A 23,789-nucleotide genomic window follows, 5' to 3' on the forward strand; every position below is an offset into this window, starting at 1 on the left:
GGTCCTGGGTGGTGAACCTGAAATCAAATGAAGGTGAACCATATGCATGAGAGCTTTGAGACTCGGGTGATACATGGCTCATTGCCAAAGAATTTAAGCTCACCGAAAGTTGTAGTAGGCAGGAAAAATGTACCCTCTCTACCAAATATTTCAGTGAATATTCATGCATGATTGTAAGAATAGAAGATTTAAAGTGACTAGGATAAGAGCTGCTTGGACTTCATCAGGAGAGAAGGTTTGGAAGACTGAAAGTAATGAACTAAAGAAGCTCGAACATGGCTCTCTACAGGTGGGTTTTGGAAGATAGATTTACTTTTTCTAGCAATTTCAATATTTTTAAAATAGTAAACTTACAAAAACATCTGCATTTCTAGGTTATTTGAAAAGTCAGAGGCATTATCAACAATTAACTTGACAACCAGTATGTAATAACATACCTAGTTTTTTGAACATACAGAATTTTAAGATGAAAAAAATACAAATTCTGTTTAAAGAAAAAACCTTTTTTGTTTTCAGTTAAGACAGAAAGTGGAAGTAACATTCTAAAAAGGTAAGGTTGTATGAATCTTTATTTACAACAAAATACAGGGAGAGTTATATTAGTCAGTATAGAATAGACTATGCCGTGATAACAAGTAAACCCAAAGCTGCAGCGGATAAACACAACAAAGATTTATTTCTCAGTCGTGAAAAGTTTTAGATGGAATGGGAGACTCCCTCAGTAGCTTTCGGAGTCCCCATGTCAGGGGGAGAGAGGACAGGAAGGTCATTCGGGTTGATTTTGTGAGCCGTCCTCCAGAGTGATTTGCATCACTTCACCTTATATCCATATCCCTTTGGCCAGAATCCAGCAGTGTGATCCCAAAGCAACTATTAAGGAGTCAAAAATACTCTATTTGTTTTCAGGGAAATAAAATAAAACATAATTTGGTTTACATATAGCATTGCCTTTGTCCAAGGGTTTTTACAAAAGATAATAGGAAGAGCTGGGAAATGGGTCATCAGAGCATGGGAGAATCATTGTAGAAACAGCACAGAGCAGTTTGAGTATGCAATTGTGGAAGGTATAGAACTTAGGGATGGAGTTAGGGGAGGATTTCCCTCATTCACTCATGGTGATGATTGAGAATGACCAGGATAAGAGCCATGGTAAATTTAAATAAAAATAAGGCTTTATGCAGATGCAAACAGGTGATACTGGAGTCTTGGTAAGACTAGGAGAAAACAGCATGATCTGGGAAGTACTGAGATTAATAGAAGCTAAAAACATCTGCAGTATCTGATCTAGGTGATTCTAAAGGTAGAAACTTTCTATTTCATGCATAAATACTATGAGGTTTTGAATACTATTGGCTTCAGAACACTTACATGTTTTTATATTCAGCAACTGTTTTTGCTTATGATTATAAAAAAGGAAGAAAATAAGAAGAAACTTGCTATACTATGGCTGAAGGGTGACAAGCGGTGGAAGATGACACAGACAAATCTGTGTTTTAAATTTGTAGTATCTCACTCTTCACAGACACAAGGTAATTTAATATAACTAAAGTATGAAAGCCACTGATCTATACAAAATGGACTTTTTAATTAGAAACGTATTAATCACAAGAACAACCCAAGAAAAAAATTAAAATCTAAATAGATTAAGGTTCATGAAACAATTAAAAACCATTTTCCAAGAATTAAGTATAAAAATTATATTAGAATCAAATGACCTTATAGTCTATTTCAAGAAACAGCTGATCCTCCGGTGTTTTTCTTTCTAGAGCATAGAATGTTTATCCAATTCATTTTATAAGAGTAACAAATCTGAAACTAAAATTAATTCCAAAAACATGCCACTAAATCCTTAATTAAAATAGATGTGATCTCTGAATAAATTTCAAGCAAATGAAATATAAGAAATACTAAATGCCCCATCCCAATGACTATTCAGTTTATTCTAGCAACCTACAGGTAATTTAATATTGGTAATGCATTAAATATTGAATAAGGAAGTTGAGCATAGTGGCTGAAGCCTTTAATCCCAGCACTTTGGGAAGGTGAGGTGGGAGGATCACTTCAGGCCAGGAGTTCAAGGTTACAGTGAGCTATGATCATGCTACTGCACTCCAGGCTGAACAACAGAGCAAGACCTTGTCTTTAAAATATAAAAAATTGAAAAAATGATAAAACAACAGTTTAGTTTTATGAGATAAGCAGAAATTAAATTTCCACCTGTAATCCAGTAAATATCAGGTATATTAAAGAGTTTATTAAAACAAAAAAATACCCTAAAACTCATTTTTTTATTATACTTTAATTTCTAGGGTACATGTGCACAACGTGCAGGTTTGTTACATATACATACATGTGTCATGTTGGTGTGCTGCACCCATTAACTCATCATTTACATTAGGTATATCTCCTAATGCTATCCCTTCCCCCTACCCCCTCCCCACAATAGGACTCAGTGTGTGATGCTCCCCTTCCTGTGTCCAAGTGATCTCATTGTTCAATTCCCACCTATGTGTGAGAACAGGTGGTGTTTGGTTTTCTGTTCTTGTGATAGTTTTCTGAGAATGATGGTTTCCAGCTGCATCCATGTCCCTACAAAGGACATGAACTCATCCTTTTTTATGTCTGCATAGTATTCCATGGTGTATATGTGCCACATATTCTTAATCCAGTCTGTCACTGATGGATATTTGGGTTGATTCCAAGTCTTTGCTATTGTGAATAGTGCCACAATAAACATATGTGTGCATGTGTCTTTATAGCAGCATGACTTATAATCCTTTGGGTATATCACCAGTAATGGGATGGCTAGGTCAAATGGTATTTCTAGTTCTAGATTCTTGAGGAATCGCCACACTGTTTTCCACAATGGTTGAACTAGTTTACAGTTCCACCAACAGTGTAAAAGTGTTCCTATTTCTCCACATCCTCTCCAGCACCTGTTGTTTCCTGATTTTTTAATGATTGCCATTCAAACTGGTGTGAGATGGTATCTCATTGTGGTTTTGATTTGCATTTCTCTGATGGCAAGTGATGATGAGCATTTTTTCTTGTGTCTGTTGGCTGTATGAATGTCTTCTTTTGAGAAGTGTCTATTCATATCCTTTGCCCACTTTTTGATGGGGTTGTTTTTTTCTTGTAAATTTGATTGAGTTCTTTATAGGTTCTAGATATTAGCCCTTTGTCAGATGAGTAGATTGCAAAAATTTTCTCCCATTCTGTAGGTTGCCTATTCACTCTGATGGTAGTTTCTCTTGCTGTGCAGAAGCTCTTTAGTTTAATTAGATCCCATTTGTCAATTTTGGCTTTCATTGCCATTGCTTTTGGTGTTTTAGACATGAAGTCCTTACCCATGCCTATGTCCTGAATGGTATTACCTAGGTTTTCTTCTAGGGTTTTTATGGTTTTAGGTCTAACATTTAAGTCTCTAATCCATCTTGAATTAATTTTCGTATAAGGACTAAGGAAAGGATCCAGTTTCAGCTTTCTACTTATGGCTAGCCAATTTTCCCAGCACCATTTATTAAATAGGGAATCCTTTCCCCATTTCTTGTTTCTCTCAGGTTTGTCAAAGATCAGATGGCTGTAGATGTGTGGTATTATTTCTGAGGGCTCTGTTCTGTTCCATTGGTCTATATCTCTGTTTTGGTACCAGTACCATGCTGTTTTGGTTACTGTAGCCTTGTAGTATAGTTTGAAGTCAGGTAGCGTGATGCCCCCAGCTTTGTTCTTTTGGCTTAGGATTGTCTTGGCAATACGGTGTCTTTTTTGGTTCCATATGAACTTTAAAGCATTTTTTTCCAATTCTGTGAAGAAAGTCATTGGTAGCTTAATGGGGATGGCATTGAATCTATAAATTACCTTGGTCAGTATGGCCATTTTCACGATATTGATTCTTCCTATCCATGAGCATGGTATGTTCTTCCATTTGTTTGTGTCCTCTTTTATTTCACTGAGCAGTGGTTTGTAGTTCTCCTTGAAGAGGTCCTTTACATCCCTTGTAAGTTGGATTCCTAGGTATTTTATTCTCTTTGAAGCTATTGTGAATGGGAGTTCATTCACTATTTGGCTCTCTGTCTGTTACTGGTGTATAAGAATGCTTGTGATTTTTGCACATTGATTTTGTATCCTGAGACTTTGCTGAAGTTGCTTATCAGCTTAAGGAGATTTTGGGCTGAGATAATGGGGTTTTCTAAATATACAATCATGTCATCTGCAAACAGGGACAATTTGACTTCTACTTTTCCTAACTGAATACCCTTTATTTCTTTCTCTTGCCTGATTGCCCTAGCCAGAACTTCCAACACTGTGTTGAATAGGAGTGGTGAGAGAGGGCATCCCTGTCTTGTGCCAGTTTTCAAGGGGAATGCTTCCAGTTTTTGCCCATTCAGTATGATATTGGCTGTGAGTTTATCATAAATAGCTCTTATTATTTTGAGATACGTCCCATCAATGCTGAAATTATTGAGAGTTTTTAGCATGAAAAGCTGTTGAATTTTGTCAAAGGCCTTTTCTGCATCTATTGAGATAATCATGTGGTTTTTGTCTTTGGTTCTGTTTACATGCTGGATTACATTTATTGATTTGCATATGTTGAACCAGCCTTGCATCCCAGGGATGAAGCCCACTTGATCATGGTGGATAAGCTTTTTGATGTGCTGCTGGATTTGGTTTGCCAGTATTTTATTGAGGATTTTTGCATCGATGTTCATCAGGGATATTGGTCTAAAATTCTCTTTTTTGGTTGTATCTCTGTCAGGTTTTGGTATCAGGATGATGTTGGCCTCGTAAAATGAGTTAGGGAGGATTCCCTTTTTTCTATTGATTGGAATAGTTTCAGAAGGAATGGTACCAACCCCTCCTTGTACCTCTGGTAGAATTCGGCTGTGAATTTGTCAGGTCCTGGACTTTTTTTGGTTGGTAGGTTATTAATTATTGCCTCAATTTCAGAGCCTGCTATTGGTCTATTCAGGGATTCAACTTCTTCCTGGTTTAGTCTTGGGAGAGTGTAAGTGTCCAGGAAATTATCCATTTCTTCTAGGTTTTCTAGTTTATTTGCATAGAGGTGTTTATAGTATTCTCTGATGGTAGTTTGCGTTTCTGTGGGGTTGGTGGTGATATCCCCTTTATCATTTTTTATTGCGTCTATTTGATTCTTCTCTCTTTTCTTCTTTATTAGTCTTGCTAGTGGTCTATCAATTTTGTTGATCTTTTCAAAAAACCAACTCCTGGATTCATTGATTTTTTGGAGGGTTTTTTTGTGTCTCTATCTCCTTCAGTTCTGCTCTGATCTTAGTTATTTCTTGCCTTCTACTAGCTTTTGAATGTGTTTGCTCTTGCTTCTCTAGTTCTTTTAATTGTGATGTTAGGGTGTCAATTTTAGATCTTTGCAGCTTTCTCTTGTGGGCATTTAGTGCTATAAATTTCCCTCTACACACTGCTTTAAATGTGTCCCAGAGATTCTGGTATGTTGTATCTTTATTCTCATTGGTTTCAAAGAACATCTTTATTTCTGCCTTCATTTCATTATGTTCCCAGTAGTCATTCAGGAGCAGGTTGTTCAGTTTCCATGTAGTTGAGTGGTTTTGATTGAGTTTCTTAGTTCTGAGTTCTAGTTTAATTGCACTGTGGTCTGAGAGACAGTTTGTTGTAATTTCTGTTCTTTTACATTTGCTGAGGAGTGCTTTACTTCCATCTATGTGGAATAAGTGTGATGTGGTGCTGAGAAGAATGTCTATTCTGTTGATTTGGAGTGGAGAGTTCTGTAGATGTCTATTAGGTTTGCTTGGTGCAGAGTTGAGTTCAATTCCTGGATATCCTTGTTAACTTTCTGTCTCGTTGATCTGTCTAATGTTGACAGTGGAGTGTTAACGTCTCCCATTATTATTGTATGGGAGTCTAAGTCTCTTTGTAAGTCTCTAAGGACTTGCTTTATGAATCTGGGTGCTCCTGTATTGGGTGCATATATATTTAGGATAGTTAGCTCTTCCTGATGAATTAATCCCTTTACCATTATGTAATGGCCTTCTTTGTCTCTTTTGATCTTTGATGGTTTAAAGGCTGTTTTATCAGAGACTAGGATTGCAGCCCCTGCTTTTTTTTTGTTTTCCATTGCATGGTAGATCTCCCTCCTTCCCTTTATTTTGAGCCTATGTGTGTCTCTGCATGTGAGATGGGTCTCCTGAATACAGCAAACTGATGGGTCTTGACTCTTTATCCAATTTGCCAATCTGTGTCTTTTAATTGAACCATTTAGTCCATTTACATTTAAGGTTAATATCATTATGTGTGAACTTGATCCTGTCATTATGATATTAGCTGGTTATTTTGCTTGCTAGTTGATGCAGTTTCTTCCTGGCATTGATGGACTTTACTTTTTGACATGTCTTTGCAATGGCTGGTACCTGTTGTTCCTTTCCATGTTTAGTGCTTCCTTCAGGGTCTCTTGTAGGGCAGGCCTAGTGGTGACAAAATCTCTAAGCATTTGCTTGTCTGTAAAGGATTTTATTTCTCCTTCACTTGTGAAACTTAGTTTGGCTGGATATGAAATTCTGGGTTGAAAATTCTTTTCTTTAAGAATGTTGAATATTGGTCCCCACTCTCTTCTGGCTTGGAGAGTTTCTGCTGAGAGATCTGCTGTTAGTCTGATGTGCTTCCCTTTGCGTGTAACCCGACCTTTCTCTCTGGCTGCCCTTAACATTTTTTCCTTCATTTTAACTGTGGTGAATCTGACAATTATGTGTCTTGGAGTTGAAGAGCTATCAATTTATATTCTTTATAAACAAATATATTAAAATTCTTAACAAAATTATACCAAATTGAATTTAATACGTATGAAAAAGATGATTTGCATCATGATCAACCAGGTTGATTCCAGGAATGTAAGTATAGTTTAACATTCAGTACTCAAGCAGTATAATTTGCTGTATTAACAAACTAAAAAAGAAAAACTATATGATTGTCTCAATAGATGCAGAAAAGGCAATCTACAAATTGCAAAAGCCATTTCTGGTAAAAAAAAAAAAAAAAAAAAAATTCAGTTAACTAGGGGATAGAAGGAACCAATCTCATTTATTAAACAGAAAAACAAAACGAACACCACAAAACAACCCACTGCTGACGTCATGCTTAGCAGTAAAAAACTAGATATTTTCCCCTAAGATCAAGAACCTAGCATGTCTACTGCCACCACTTCTATTCAACATTGAACTACAGTTTCTAGACAGAAAAATTAGCTAAGAAAAAGAAGTAAAAGGAATCTAGATTGTAAATGAGAAGTAAACTGTCTGTGTTTGCACACAACATGGTCATCTATGTAGAAAATCTGATGGAATATCTAAAAAGGCTATAAGAACTAATAAGTGAGTTTAGTTGAGCTGTAGGATATAAGATTGATATGCAATAATTAATCAACTCTATATATTGACAACAAATAGTTGGAAGTTTAAATTTTAAAAGTACTATTTAAAATAGCATCAAAATAAAATATTCCTAGTGATAAATCTGACAAAATGTACTGGATATGAACACAGAAACTATACAACATTGTTCAGAGAAACAAAAGAGATCAACAGTATTTGTGATCAAGCATAATATGGAATTATTAAGATATCGATTCTCCCAAATTTATTGATAGATGGAATGCAATTCCAACCAAAATCACAGCAGCCTTTTGTGTGTGTAAATAAACATTTTTTGTGTAAAATTTATATGGGCATGCAAAAGACTTTGAATAGCAAAAGTAATTGTGAAAAAAACAGAGAAATGGCTCAGTGGCGGAGGAGGCCCAATGATGAATACGGTTGGTAAACAGGAGTGCCTGGACTTCTACCCTTCTCTAGTCTTTGTTACAGTATCAACAAGTCACCAGACTATGTGGGTGGATTCAGCTGTGCCTTTTTCCATATGCAAAGAACTATCAATCCAGAATTCTTGATGATGTTTAGAGGTTCTGGCTTGTTTATCATGTAGAATCCCACTGGGTTTTAGTGAAACAGCCAAAAATGATGGATAATTCCCTTCTTTTTCTTGAAGAAGTTAAAACTCAGTAAATGTTACTATTGACCTCCTCTTCCTGGAAAAAGGCACAGACAAGTTGTCCAGCACTCACAACAGACCTAAGTAATTCCTGAACCACAGCTAGGTGGGCAACATTAGTGTTTTTTACCAATGCCGCAAGACAGAAAAGAAAGATAACAAATGTTTACTTTTGGAAAGAAAGACAAAAGTATCATTTTATAAAGATCATATAACTGTATACTGTATACCAAGAAAACTGATAAGTTAAACTGAAAACACAAGTTAATACTATTCACAAAGGTAAGTACAGAAAATTGGAGAGAAGTTTCAATTAACAAAAATTGATAGCATATATTTGATGAAGAGATTTTGAAATATAACTGGAGCTAAATTGTAAGTAATTACTAAAATAGTATTGTGATTTTACATTGATTAAGTACGCCTTGTACTAAATGGATAACCAATGTCAGAAAAATTGGTAATTTGGTAATTTAATTGGAAAAAATATTAATTCAGGGGACTTCAGTTCTTCAAATTCCATTCCATATAGGACTATATTTTCCATATGCAGATGAGAGCATTTCTATTAGCACAAAAAGCTCATGAAACTGCAATTGTCCTCCAAAACTAACAGTGTTTTGGGCATCTACGTTAAACCAGTTTTTCTTGTTGTTTTCATAAAAGCTTTTTCCTAATAACTAAGAAATATATTAATTATGGAAGAAAAGCATACCTTCATTCTCTTTAATTGTATTAATTAAAGCTAAAAAATAAAAGAAAGTTTCACAGAAAATTTAAATACATTTTAAAGTTTAGACGATATGAAAGTATAAAGGCACAGTCTCTGAGAAGAACAGAAAGTCTCTGAACTAGCATCCATTCTCAGCCAGGAACTTGCACCGTAAGAGTCTGCCAAGCCCCAGAGGGAGGAAGTTTAATTAGGAAGATGTTTATCTACAGGGAGTAATACTCTGATCATCCCTGGAGCACAGAAAATCTGGAGCTTCTTTTTGTGACTCACCAGAAAGTTAAAGATTTATCAGAGAGACTATGCACCTCTTCACATAATTATCTTCTTTATAACTAAAACCCATATTTTCTATTTTTAAATTTAAAGAAGAAATAGGAAAAAAATCATTTCCTGCACAAGGAGTTTTCAAATCCAGAGTGTCATAGTTATTAATTTTGGAAGTTGATTTTTGGCTAAATAAAAAGGCTTATTGAATGATGGCCATCAAATGCAGAATCAACTTTAACAGATGCATTTGGAAAAAATTCTAAGTGTTTAATCATTATATCAAAACATTATCTTCATTCATAAGGACTCTAGAGCCAAGAGTGTGTCTCCTAAGATATCAAACTCGTATTAAGTTCTATTTTAAAAGAGTTTCTTCTGTGGTTTCATCTTTGCAAGAAAAGAAAAATTATACTACTCATCAAGAGCTGACATTTTCTTTAAATCTTGAATTTTGCTTCATGATCCAAAACCTAGTTATAAAATTGGTAAGTAGCAAAAATTGGCAACACTTCAGGATTTTTCATTATTAGATACTTTTTGAGGGGAAGTAATTGCGATGTATTTATGGTCTTAGTTTTGTTTCTCTTCATTTTTCATCAACTTTGGCTAATGAAGCTAGATTATCTTAGTCATGACTTACAGAGCCAATTTTTTGTGGTTCTGTAGAAGACTAAAAATGTTGTGAAACCATAAATCAATGAAGTGCTTTTTCTATAAACCTTAGCATTGCAACTCTGAGTTTCCAACTCAGTTTCAGCTGAATTCCATGATGGAAAAGTCTGCTTCCATCAGATCCCCCAAAATAAAAATGTATTGCTAATGTATGACAGAAGCATTTTAGAAATTAATGAAGAAATGCTTCTTTTCTCTTCTATCTAGAGGTCCAGGTCTCCAACCACATTTCCCTACATTTCTTCATAAATTTTAATTTATTTTCTCTTGAAAATATAATGTCTGGGACATTGTGTCCATACGTTAAAGAAAAAAAGTAAAACTTTGAGTCTAAGCTTTGAAATAATAGAAATCCTAGAAATAATGGAAACAAAATAAACTTTTTTATTTTTAGAAGGTCAATTGTATTTTTATAATAACTATATTATTATTTTAATTCAGTTCTGAAACTCAAACATCAGAGAAAGTTTAGTGTTTCTTACTACTCAAGCAGGTTCAATTCTTCTTGGCTATCTCAAAATGTACTGTGAGATTATTTGATCATACTTTAGAAAGAGAAGGCTTAATTGCCTGAAATTCTGGGGAAGTAAATAATAATAAAAACGTATAAATAGAAAGAGACATAGAATAAGGGAAGTTAAAGAAAATGACAGTACTGTTCATTATTGTGTTAGTTTGGGGGTCAAACTTTGTATATGACCAGGAAGATATGATCTAGGGCAGCGGTACCCAACGTTTGTGGCACGAGGGACCAGTTTCTGGTTCAGAGGAAGACAATTTTTGCATGGACTGGGGTGGGGTCTGGGGTGGTGAGGGGGAGGATGTTAGATTCTCATAAGGACCACACAACCTAGATTCCTCACATGTGCGGTTCACAATAGGGTTCCCATTCCTATGAGAATCTAATGCCCTGCTGATGTGACAGGAAGCTGGGCTCAGGTGGTGATGCTCGCTTGCTGGCAGCTCTCCTCATGCTGTGCAACTGGTTCCTAAAAGGCCACCGACCGGCACCAGTCCCTGACCTGGGGTTTGAGGACCCCTGATCTAGGGTAAGACAAAGGAACAGAAGACTGGCTCCACATAATGCTAAACCACTGCTGGAATCCTGCCTTAGTTATGCAGCTGGCCAGAGAGCTCTGAGAGGGCGGTTTTCTCCCATTCTCTCAGCCAGAATGAAGATTGCTTTAGAAATTTGTATTTGTAATAGAAATTCTCTAATGATCAAACAGACTGAATCTGTATGTGTGAAAGTGTTTGTGTGTGTGCGTGTGTTGACAGAGAGAGAATGTGTGTGCGCATGTATATCTATATATGTGTGTGTTTGAGAGAAAAAGAGAGAAGATGCTTGAATAAAGGCTTATCCCGGGAAAGAGCTTCCCAGCACCTAAGTGTTGCTAATTTGAGTATATCTTTTTCAATTCTACACAAAACAGGATACAAAATTTGTTCTTCTTTTCAACATTTGGCTGATTTTATGTAAATCTCCTCCTCTTCTGTATATGGCTTATTCTGGTACTGGAATAAGAAAGTGCTATTCCTCTTCAAAGACCCATACTGAAGCAAAAGGAATTTATAAAATATAAAAAATAATTTAACCCCAGTGTTCTCAATCAGAAAAATATAGTTGCCATATTTCATATAAAACATGCTCACAGTAAATGCTGCCTCCCTTCCTTTCTGTAAGAACAGAGCCTCATATATGAGAAGAAATGTCCAACGGCAGCCTCGTGACAGCATTCATCCTCACGGGCCTTCCCCATGCCCCAGCGCTGGACGCCCCACTCTTTGGAGCCTTCCTGGTCATTTATGTGCTCACTGTGCTGGGGAACCTCCTCATCCTGCTGGTGATCAGGGTGGATTCTCACCTCCACACCCCCATGTACTCCTTCCTCTCCAACCTGTCCTTCATTGACATGTGGCTCTCCACTGTCACGGTGCCCAAAATGCTGATGACCTTGGTGTCTCCAAGCGGGAGGACTATCTCCTTCCACAGCTGCGTGACTCAACTCTACTTTTTCCACTTCCTGGGGAGCACCGAGTGTTTCCTCTACACGGTCATGTCCTATGATCGCTACCTGGCCATCAGTTACCCGCTCAGGTACACCAGCATGATGAGTGGGCGCGCGTGTGCTCTCCTGGCCATCGGCACTTGGCTCAGTGGCTCCCTGCACTCTGCTGTCCAGACCATATTGACTTTCCATTTGCCCTACTGTGGACCCAACCGGATCCAGCACTACTTCTGTGACGCACCGCCCATCCTGAAACTGGCCTGTGCAGACACCTCAGCCAACGAGATGGTCATCTTTGTGAACATTGGAGTAGTGGCCTCGGGCTGCTTTCTCCTGATAGTGCTGTCCTATGTGTCCATCGTCTGTTCCATCCTGCGGATCCGCACCTCAGAGGGGAGACGCAGAGCCTTTCAGACCTGTGCCTCCCACTGTATCGTGGTCCTTTGCTTCTTTGGCCCTGGTCTTTTCATTTACCTGAGGCCAGGCTCCAGGGACGCCGTGGATGGGGTTGTGGCCATTTTCTACACCACGCTGACTCCTCTTTTCAACCCTGTTGTGTACACCCTGAGAAACAAGGAGGTAAAGAAAGCTTTGTTGAAGCTGAAAAATGGGTCAGTATTCTCTCAGGGTAAATAGTCAAGAAAAGTCAGATATGGCTAACTTTTCTTTTTTTTATTTGTAAATAAATTAAATCTTCAATATGAGCATTACATTTGAGTGGAGCATTTCAATTATCCAGTCTTAATTTTTAATTGGACAGTTAATTAATCTTTCATTTTTTTCTGCAGAGTGTTTTTTAGAATCCTAGTTAAAGCAGCCATTTCATGGTGATAATCTAAGAGAAAGGATAATAGTCTATTCTTTTCACGTTCCATTAAGTAATCAGAAAAGTAGTTTATTTTTCTTATATAAATATTTTCCACAATTGCTATTCAGTATAATGTTCTTACAGTTTATTTTGTGTAATTTAAGTCAAAGCCTTATAAAAATCTTTCTTTTCATGTTTTAAATTTTCCATATTGAAAAATTCATTGTAACATTCATAAATAACTACATAATTTAATATCCATATTACAAACTTTTTACTTTAGAAAATACTAGACAAAAATGCTTGGTTCTCAAGAAGAGTAGCTTTATTCACATTCATGAACCAATAAAAACCACATAACTCTTTAATATTTTTTTCTTACTTAGACCTGAAAGATCTCTGAGAGTAAATATTTGTCCATTTATGAACTGCATACACTGCACACATTGTATTGGTCGCTGATAACAACTGTCTAGACTTTCCTTCCATATTTGTGGAGCTGCCAATCTCTTATCCTCAATGCCAAGTTTCCATTTTTAGCAATTTTAAAATTATTTTTATAAGTTACCGGAGGATAAATAATAAATATACAAAAATGATCAAATAATCTTAGAGACAAAAATATGCAGTCAAAAAATTTGAGAGTATCCCTCAATTTAGAACAAAGTATTAGATAATATTTCCCATGTAATTAGACTATGTCTGTAAGTCACATCCATTAGACTTAAAGTATATGAAATGGACTCTGGACACTCTCTAGGTAGGTAAGTCTTGGACCATGAACCTTATAATCTGTCATCCAAATAAATACATATATTTAAAGTGTAAATAATTTTTCTCAAAATAAATGCTTAATTTAAATACCACAGGTATGCTGGTCATGCCAACTCTGCCTAGCATACCATGAAGAGAAAAAGAAAACTAGAAAGCAGCTGCTAGAGCTGAAAAGCATTTCTCAAACTCCTCAGGTTTGCAGCAGCTGCATTTCAAAGATGCTTTAGCGAGAACGTTCCTTCAGTGCTAACTTTCCATATCTTACTCTAAGTAAACTGTGCAGTGATATTGAGAAGAAAAACATACTAACTTGGTAAGCATAACCTATGTAAATCATGACACGATGATCAATATAAGAGGTATATTCTTGGTTTTCACACCAAGAAATCAGATTGGTATGGACCAATTATATAATTCAGCTCATTTCTCAAAGGAAAAAACTGAGGTAGAAATAAACCAAAATTACTTAGTCATTGGATTCACTTGGATTCTTACACTTCTCTGAAACATCACACTGTTATATCTAACTTACGTTTACCTAAAATGTTATGGGATATTTATTGGGTGTTAAGTTACATGCTAAACAGTAGATACACAAAAACAACAGACAAGGTCTCTGCATTCACCAAAGTCATTGTCTGGCAAAGGGGAAAATATGTCGCATTATCCAGGTTACAATGTTGTAAGTGCAATGGGTGCCCAAGGAGAGATCCATTATTAGTTTTGACTTGGAAAGATGCTAAAGGATTCAAAATACTGTAGCAATATGTATCACACACAGCCATTTTGAAAGTAAATTATTGACAAAGATATATAAGATGAATGTCAATATCTTTATTTAATTGAAAACATTATTGAAATAATTTTAGAATCACATGAAGTTGTAAGAAATAACACAGTGAGAGTCCTTGTTATACCTTGCCCAGTTTCTCCCAATGATAACAGTTAGCAAAATTATAGTGTAATATCACAACTAGGATGTTGACACTATTATAATCCACAAATCTTATTCAGATTTTTCTAGTTTTACTCACTTGTATGTGTGTGTATTTGTTAAATACTATACAGTTTTAACACCAGTGTATGTTAATTAATTTTAACCTGGCTCAATCTACCTATTTATCCATTCAATAAATAAATATACACTGAGTGGCTATCGTGTCCTATGTACAATGAGTACAAAACAAAATAAACAGGCAAAGACCTCTTTTTAAGAAGTTTGTAGTCCCAATATACAAGATGTATAGTCTTCATAAGTTTATGAGTTATAAAAATCAAACAAATCTTGACAAAATTTGCATACAATACTAGGAAGAAGGATTTTTATCTTGCAAGTTTTGGAGAGTTATTGAAATACTGTAATATGATAGTATTTTTATTTAGGGACCGGTGGTAACATGGAAGACAGACGGAAGGAAGGTGAATTTTAGGGCAGCAACTAAAGAGCTTTTTTGACTGTATGTCAAGAAAGAAAAACACCAAAGTCCAAGTGCAGACAACAGCAGAGAGAATTGGGAGCAGGGAAAGGGAAGGTAAATAGGAGCCCACTATGTAAGGAAGCAAAGCTGGTGGAGAAGTTCATGTGATTTGGCCATTGTGATATAACTTATCAAAATAGAGAAAGTAACAAGGATATGTTCTTAGGGTAGAATGAAAGTGTCTGACTTTGGAAATGTTTGGTTTGAGCGCCTGCGGAAGTTTCAGGTAAAATTATTTGGTTGAAGGTGTAGCTTGGGAGAGGCAGAAGCCTACACAGTTAAGTAAGCAAGAGGACTGGTCACTGTATTCCTTGTTTTGTGCTGGCTGTTAAACATCTGTTTCCTAACATGGAGAAGGAAACGTCTCTTATTCAATAGTAGCATGAAGAGAGGTCAGATCAGGGAAAAGTAACCACCACCCCCTCTACATTTCTCGAGTAAGTCCAAGAAAGGAAATCTTCAGGAGTTTTATACAAATCTGTTATTGGACCTTTCCTTACAGTATTATTTCTCACAATAACACTCAAAGACCTTTCTAGAGGTTGTAAATTCAAAGAATTCCAGAGACAGTACTTACAAAAGCAGCTGCTTCTTGATGGCATGGTCATGAAAGATAGCAAAGGATGAAAGGGCCACCACTGTTGCTCTTTCAGTTCCCTGATGCTATTGAACTTCTTTAATAGGTTAGATCTTAATAGCATTGAGGGGATACTAGAAGGAAATTAAAAGAAAATCAAGTGTCAAAAGGATTAATTTAAATAATAAAAGGGCCGCTTGAGGATTTGGGAAATAAAGGTGCACACTGAAGGCACATGGTGCACACAGTAGGCACAGAAGCATAAAACCTGTGTGTTTAAAGATGGAGATAATATGTGGACGAGTGGAACAGAATATGGAGTCCAGAAAGAGACCTACGCATAGCAGTCTGTTGATTTTTAGCCAAAGTGCCAAGGCATTTTGAAGAAAAAAGTGTGATACTTTCAACGAATTATGCCTTAAAGTCTGTCTATCCCTGAGTAAGAACCAAACTTTGAATCAATTACTTCACTTTATATACAAAAATTAACTTAAATGAGATTATTGACCTAGATGTGAAAGTGAAAACTATTATATTTCTAGGACAAAAAAGTAGGAGAGAAGCTTTCGTAAACTTGGGGTCGATATAGATTTCTCAAGGAGGACAGAAAACGTGAACCATAGAAATAAGTCAAAAGTTGGACTTTAACAAAATTAGAAATTTGTGCTCTTCCAGTGATATTAATAAGTAAATGAGTAAGCCAAAAACACACTAGATATAAATATTTGTAATTCATATATCCAATAAAGAACTGAATAAAAAAATTGTACAGATATACCACAATTTAATAATTAAAAACAATCCAATGAGAAATGGGCAGAAGATCTGAACACATGCTTCTCCAAGAAGGATATTTGAATCACCACCAGGAAGATGAAAAATTGTTCAACATTATTAACCATTACTGAAATATAAATTCACACATAATAAGACTACACACATACAATCAAATGACCAAAATTTAAAAACCTAAAATCAATGTTATTAAGAACTTTTATGCATTTCTGGTAGACATATAACATGGTACAGCCAGTTTGGAGAAAACTCGATTTTTTAAAATATTAAATACACATTTGTCATTCAACTTATCATTCAACTTTACAAATCTATTTTTTAATGTTTACCCAAGGGAGTTTAAATCATATGCCTAACAAATATTTGCAAATGAATCTATGTAGCAGTTTTATTAATAATATCCCCAAACTGGAAGCAATAGGTAATAGATTATGGCATATTTCCATTACTGATACACACAAATGCATAAATAAATAAAAAAATTAGGATAAACAAAACAAGTCAGACACAAGACAGTGTATACTGTAGGATCCCATTCATAGGAAACGCTAAAAAGGACAAATCTAATCCATAGTGAGAGAAAGCAGATCAGTAGCTATCTGGGGCTTCAGGTAACAGAGGACTGATGAGAAGGGACACGGCAGATTATATGTGGTACTGGAAAGGTTTTTACCTTGATTGTGGTGGTAGATACACAGGTACTTCCATTTGTTAAAACATACCAGACTGTGCACCTAAAATGGTTACAAATTATACCTCAATAACGTTTTGCATTTTAAAAACAAATTCTTTCCCAATAAAGTTTCTAAAAGCAGGCAAAAAGTCAAACTACAAATTAAAAACAAAAAAGAGAAACTTATTTCTGAAGAGCCATGACAAAATAGCTGGTACAGACCTAACCTCCCTTTAAAACTGTATAAAACGTAGTCACACAGTATACAAATTACTAAAAGATATTCTAAAATTGAATAAAATAATCCTAGATAAAAGGATAGAAGTGCAAAATAAATCAGTCCATAAATACCACAGGAAAAGGTGAATACATACATAAACATACGAGAAGACCTTTGACTATTGAAAGCCCCAACAGTAACATCTTGTCTGGTTTATAACATTGTTAGAAATTAAATAAAGGACAAAAGTATTTCTAAAAATATGTATAAAGCCATTACGTGGAACTAAAAGTAAAATTCTTGGATTATTCAGGATATGGTGAGGTACTAATGCAAATGGATTATAATGCATTGAAATGATATTGACTTTACCATAAAAATATAATAAAAAATAAAAATAGTTAAAAGTAATGAAAAATGAAATAAAGTAATGAAAATACTTGATTAATACATTAAATATTTTGAAAAATACAAAAGGATTGAGAAACATGAATAAAGAAAAAGGAATGTAATTTAAGAATAGAAAACCACAAAATATTAGACTATTACAGGTATAATAACGCACTACAAATAAAAGACAAATAAATAAAACAGACAGCTTATAAAAGAAGCAACATCTAATTATATCTGGTTTAAAAGAAATGACACTAAATACAAATACACACACATACACACACACAGAGAAAGTTAAAGGGCAGAAAATTTATTCCAAGAAAATACTAGGAAAAAAACTAATATGACTTCATTATCAGCAAATAAAGTGTACTTTCAAGTAAGAAGTATTATCAGAAATATAAAGGACATTTTTTAAATGTCTACTCATAAGAAAGCTAAAAGGGTCAATTTATTTGAGGTGGGGTCCTACACGTTTATGGACTTTACCTTCATGAACCCCACTAATTCCTCCAGTTTCCTATCGTGAAAAGCTAAAAATAAATAAATAAAATAATTCCCTCTTGGCTCTGGTAGAGTTAGGGGGATAGGTAATCATTCTGAAACATACCCAGAGCTTCCTCTACAACAGATGTCTGTTCCCTGCGCAAAGGCTTTGTCAGATTCTTATCCCAAATGGCGGAAGGGCATTTCTCCTACTTGAGTTTGACTCTTATAGCCCTCCTGTCTTACTTAAAGGGGAAAACATGTTAAGCGGGTCAGTTTTAGAGGAATTAGATTGGGAATATTGAAAGTAGCTGGAGAAGAGAATGGGAGAAACAGGGAATTGGGATGGGAGGTACTTATGAAAACACTTGTGAAGGTCACAGTTCTAAAGACAGGCCCACTAAAAACACAAGCATTGAATCAGAAGTTTACAGGACAATGCTCCTCCCTCAGATCTTACAATCACACCATCAGGACTCCAGTAAATAACAGTAAATAAAAGAGTTGAAGAACGGAAAGAGTTACTAGTCACAGACTCTCTTTGAGGACTAATACTTAAGGATACATAAAGTAAATGGGCAAGGCAAAACAAGATACTAGAGGAATTTGAAGCCTTTGGTCCCTACAAACATGAAACACAGTCCAACTTCTAGCCAGATTAGATAACCATAAATCTTCCTTCTAATTGTCTATTTATCTCAGTTCCTATTACCTGACACAACATGTCTAGATTTCAACAAAAAATTATAAGACATGCTAAAAGGTAAGAAAGAAAAGCACAGTCTACTGAAACTATAAAAATGCTAGAAAACCTCGGGAAAACTCTTCTGGACATTGGTCTAGGCAAAAAATTCATGACTAAGACCTCAAAAGCATGGGCAACAAAAACTAAAATTGACAAATAAGACTTATACTAAAAAGCTTCTGCACAGCAAAAGAAATAATCAACAGAAAGAACAGAATGCAAGAAAATATTTGCAAACTATGCATCCAATAGGGACGGATATCCAGAATTTACAAAGAACTAAAATTACTCAACAACTACAAAAAGCAAATAATCTCATTAAAAAGTTGGTAATGAACAGACATTTTTCAAAAGAAAACATATAAGTGGTTAACAGGCACATAAAAAATGGCCAACATCAATAATCATCACAGAAATGCAAATTAAAGCCACAAAATCAGTCAGAATCACCATTATTAAAAAGATAAAAAATAACAGACGTTGGCAAGGCTATAGAGAAAAGGGAATACTTACACACTGTTGGTGGGAATGTAAATTAGTGCAACCTCTATGGAAAACAGTGTGGAGATTTCTCAAAGAACTAAAAATAGAACTACCATTTGATCTAGCAGTTCCACTACTGGGTATCTACCCAAAGGAAAAGAATTCATTATATCCAAAACATACCTGCCCCTGTATGTTTTCCACAGCACTATTCACAAGAGGTAAGATATGGAATCACCCTGTTTCCATCAATGAATGATTGGATAAAGAAAATGTGTATATATACACCATGAAATGCTATTTAGCCACAAAAAGGATAAAATCATGCCTTTTGCAGCAATATGGATAGAGCTCAAGACCATTATCTTTTTTTTTTTTTTTTTTTGAGACAGAGTCTCGCTGCTCTGTCACCCAGGCTGGAGTGCAGAGGCACAATCTCGGCTCACTGCAAGCTCTGCCTCCTGGGTTCTTGCCATTTTCCTGCCTCAGCCTCCCGAGTAGCTGGGACTACAGGCACCCACCACCAGGCCCGGCTAATTTTTTGTATTTTTAGTAGAGACAGGGTTTCACCATGTTAACCAGGTTGGTCTTGATCTCCTGACCTCGTGATCCGCCTGCCTCGGCCTTCCAAAGTCCTGGGATTACAGGAGTGAGCCGCTGTGCCCAGCCAAGGCCATTACCTTAAGTAAAACAAATTAGTCACAGAAAGACAAATACTACATGTTCTTAATTATAAGTGGGAGCTAAACATTGTGTACACGAGAATGTAGAGGGTGTAATAATAGATAACTGAGACTCAAAAGGGTGGAGAGATGAGGGGGGTGAGTGACAATAAGTTATTTAATGGCTACGATACACATTTTTCTGGTGGTAGACACCCTAGAAGCCCTGATTTCACCACTATGCAATCTATCCACGTGACAAAATTACGCTTGTAGTCCATAAATTTATATAAATAAAATTCTTAAAAAAAGAAAAACAGCCTAATCTAAAGAGATAAAACAATCATCAGAAACAGTTCCACATATGACATAGATGTTAGAATTATCAGAGAGGGAGTGTAAAATACGTTAAAAAGTCTAATAGAAAAAATAAAAGTCATAAAAGAACAGATGGGTAATGTGAGCAGAGAGTTGAAAACTCTAAGAATCAAAAGGAAATGCTAAAGATAGAAAACACTGTAACAGAAGGGAAAAACTCCGTCATGGTCTCGAGATTTCTCCCATTTGTCAACAAGTCTTAGTTAAGTTTAAAATCATGCCAGCTGGATAGAAATTGACTTGTAATGGCAACAAATTCTTGGAGTCTACCATGAACATTTCTGAACACAAGAAAAGTGTATCAGCAATCCCTATGTATTGCATTCTAAGTGCTAAGCAGAGCTTAGGATGGCCTCTGTCAAATGATTACAGCATTGTTCTTGCATGTTGATTTTTAGAGCTTCATGTACCTGTAAATGACTCAACACACTTCATTCATCCTTTGAAATACTCTAAGACCACAAAATCAAACATGTGAACATATAACTAGCCAGGGGGCTGCCTTTAGAGGAGTAATAGAAAGTCTCATATGTCTTATCCATTAATATTTCACTTCAGCAGAGTCTCTCTTTTCTATTTGTACCTAATGATTCTAAGTGCTGTCATCAATATATCTGACCACTCCTGACTTGTGGCTGCACAAATCTCAATCAAGTGTTCAAAATACCATTATGGCTTTCCACTGCTTCCACTGACTGTGGATGCATTAGATGGATAAGGTGATATTGAACCTTTAGGGTTTCACAAATGTCCTTTTTGATTTAGTAGGAATGGTCCCTGGTTATTTTCATAGTATAGATGCCCTAAATCTGAAAATAAAGTCCATTAAAATATTTTGCCAATGATAACTTTGAATTAGGGTATGATAACAATTGTCTTGAAAATGTCCCCCTATTTTACCCTTTAAGGAAGAGATATCTTTTTTACTTTTAGATTTTAAACAATGTTTCCCACTGTGTGAGAAAAATTTAGTTACACTGTAAACATCTTAATGCAGTAAGTGTAAAACTCCCTCCTCTCTACCTGCAGAGACATGGAGGTCCTGGCCAAAATGTACGCATTGGATGAACATTGAGATTATGAAGAAATAAAAGAACATGTGCAAAGCTTTGGTTTTAGCATCTTCTGCTCAATTTTCCTCTTGTTAGAATTCAGATTCAAATACAGGAAGATTTGGCATGGAAAATGAAAGCTCTGTGAACCTGGGGTACACCTCAAAACAAATGAACTTTAATCAAGTTTATATTATTTATAGTGTACATATTAATTATAATAAATTATTTAATTAGGGAGGGCCTTTGTTATTTGTATGTGTAATTCTCTGAACCTTCAGATAGTGGTTCACTCCGTTACTTAATCTGTGTTAGATGACACGTGGTTTACTATAGTGCCTCACATACACTTTATGACACTTTGAAGTCCATCTGTTCACTTATGTGCTTTGCACTGGACTCTAGAGTTCTGGAACATAAATCCTGTCTTGAAGTTCTGTATCTTCTATGCCAGAAACATAGTAGTCAATCTAATTGAAATGGTTGAAGGAATGATTGCATTGATTAATTAATTGAGAAAAAAGGACTGAACTGATAAACAAGTATCAACTTTGGGATCGTGATAAAAATTACCCTATTCATTTAGAATTTGAACCAGATTCTTCTTAGGTATTAGCTATTTACCTTTTATAATTTAAACTCTTTTCAACTACTAATTAACTCAGAAAAATGTAGCTCCAGGGAATCAATCAGATACATCATTTCCGCATCCATACAATATTTTAGAAATACAAGTTAACAGAGAAATGACACCACTAATAATGAACCTCTGTGGATAACCTCTCAATTCAGAGCTGCTATTTTGAGGAAAAACCCAAGAGAATACATCAAAACATGGTATAATGTGGTGAAATATTTGCTGAGTTTTTTCATACCCTATATGAAATGCAAACATCAATTTTGATTCCTTTGTTTCTTTTTCTCTTTGGAAAATAGTACTAATGGATCTGAGAGCATAATAATAATGCAATAAAGTATTTATAAAATGATGTTGCCCTAATTATTATTTAATAATGTAAAAGATTCATTATTGAAGTATTAACATTAGCTCTTCTTTTCTAGAGCTTTTACTAATGTTTCATGGCATCCCACCACCCTTGTCCTCTTCTTTATCCTTTCTCTTACCCCTTTTCCCATTGCCTGAAGAAGAAATGTCTGAGGGAGGATTATAGGCAGGGCCTCCAAGTTTCAGGGTATCTTTTATTAGGTTTATCATGGCATATAAAAGACAAATAATGGAGCTGCAGAGGAGAAAATAAAAGGTTTTGTTTTAGACATGTGGAGTGTGAAGCAATAGCATTATACCCAAATGGAAATATCTAGCAAACTAAAACTATTATGAATTCAAATCATGAAAGTCGGAACTTGGTGGAAAAAAAGGAAGTCATCTGTTTTGGAGCGACATCTAATGTAATGAGTGAGGATCAGAAGGTGGGTCCCTGAGAAAGTAAGTAAACATTTATGGAGATGAAAGGGGTCAGAAGTCAGAGAAATGTTCTAGAAAAAACAGACAGAGATTCATATAAATTAATTACTATAGCACTAATACAGAATTTTTCTTTGAGGAGTCTGAAGCTTAATGTGGAGCACATATGAAAGCAGATGGGATGATGCAGTCTGATGAGGTATTTAGAATTGAAGTCAGGTGGAGCTGGAAAAGTAGATAAGATGCCTTTTATATTATATGGGAAAAAGGTAATTTAAAAATCCACCTTGATATATAAAATATATGTAGCTATAGAAAAATAAGTGCTTTGTTATGTCTATGATTCTTGATATTTATTAATCTTGCCCTCTCCCTCCCCCCTAAAACAGAAAGTTCTTGAATTTGTGATAACAATGTAGCATAGAGGTTAACACCTTGGATCTTGGTGCCAGATAGTCTGGAATTAAACTTTGACTATATTCCTCACTAATTGTGTGAATTTGGATAACAGTGTTATCTTCTAGGTTCTTGTACTGATTAAACTGATATAATCCTTATAAAATGTCTAGCATTCACAAGCTTAACACTGTTTACTATTTTACCGCTTATTTAAGCTAGAATAATTACATTTAGCATGATTAAGTGGGACTGTATCAAACTAAAAAGTTTCTTCACAGCAAAGGAAATAATCAAGAAAATGAAAAGGCAGCCGACGAAGTGGGAAAAAGTATTGAGAAACTATGTGTTTGATAAAAGATTAATATTCAAAATATGTAAAGAACTCACAAACTCAGTAGAAAAAGGAAAACAAATAAATAAAACAAAAACAAATAACCTAAATACAAAATGGGCAAAGGAACTAGGTAGACTTTTTTTCCAAAGAAAACATACAAATGGCCAAAAGGTATATGAAAAGATGCTCAACATCATTAATCATCACAGAAGTACAAACCAAAATTATAATGAAATATCACCTCACACCTATCCGGATGGCTCTTATTAAAAAGTTGAAAGATGATACATGCTGGCAAAGATGTAGGAAAAAAAGAGAATCTTTGTATATTGCTTGTAGAAATGAAAAATTGGCACAGCCATTACAGAAAGCAGTATGGATGTTCCTCAAA

At 35.3% G+C, this 23,789-nt stretch overlaps 1 protein-coding gene across 1 annotated transcript; it reads left to right on the forward strand.

The window, feature by feature from the left end:
• Positions 1-11,293: 11,293 nt before the first annotated feature.
• LOC100999989 (olfactory receptor 10G7) lies at positions 11,294-12,351 on the forward strand. Its single transcript, XM_031662490.1, has one exon. It carries the CDS (start codon positions 11,416-11,418, stop codon positions 12,349-12,351), a length of 936 nt encoding a protein of 311 aa, XP_031518350.1. The 5' UTR covers positions 11,294-11,415.
• Positions 12,352-23,789: the final 11,438 nt, after the last annotated feature.

Source organism: Papio anubis, unplaced genomic scaffold, assembly GCF_008728515.1.
Source record: "Papio anubis isolate 15944 unplaced genomic scaffold, Panubis1.0 scaffold669, whole genome shotgun sequence".
Classification (NCBI taxonomy): domain Eukaryota; kingdom Metazoa; phylum Chordata; class Mammalia; order Primates; family Cercopithecidae; genus Papio; species Papio anubis.

Excerpts from the sequence above, each read along its gene's own strand:
- LOC100999989 (XM_031662490.1), top strand. The coding sequence starts at position 11,416 with ATGTCCAACGGCAGCCTCGTGACAGCATTCATCCTCACGGGCCTTCCC.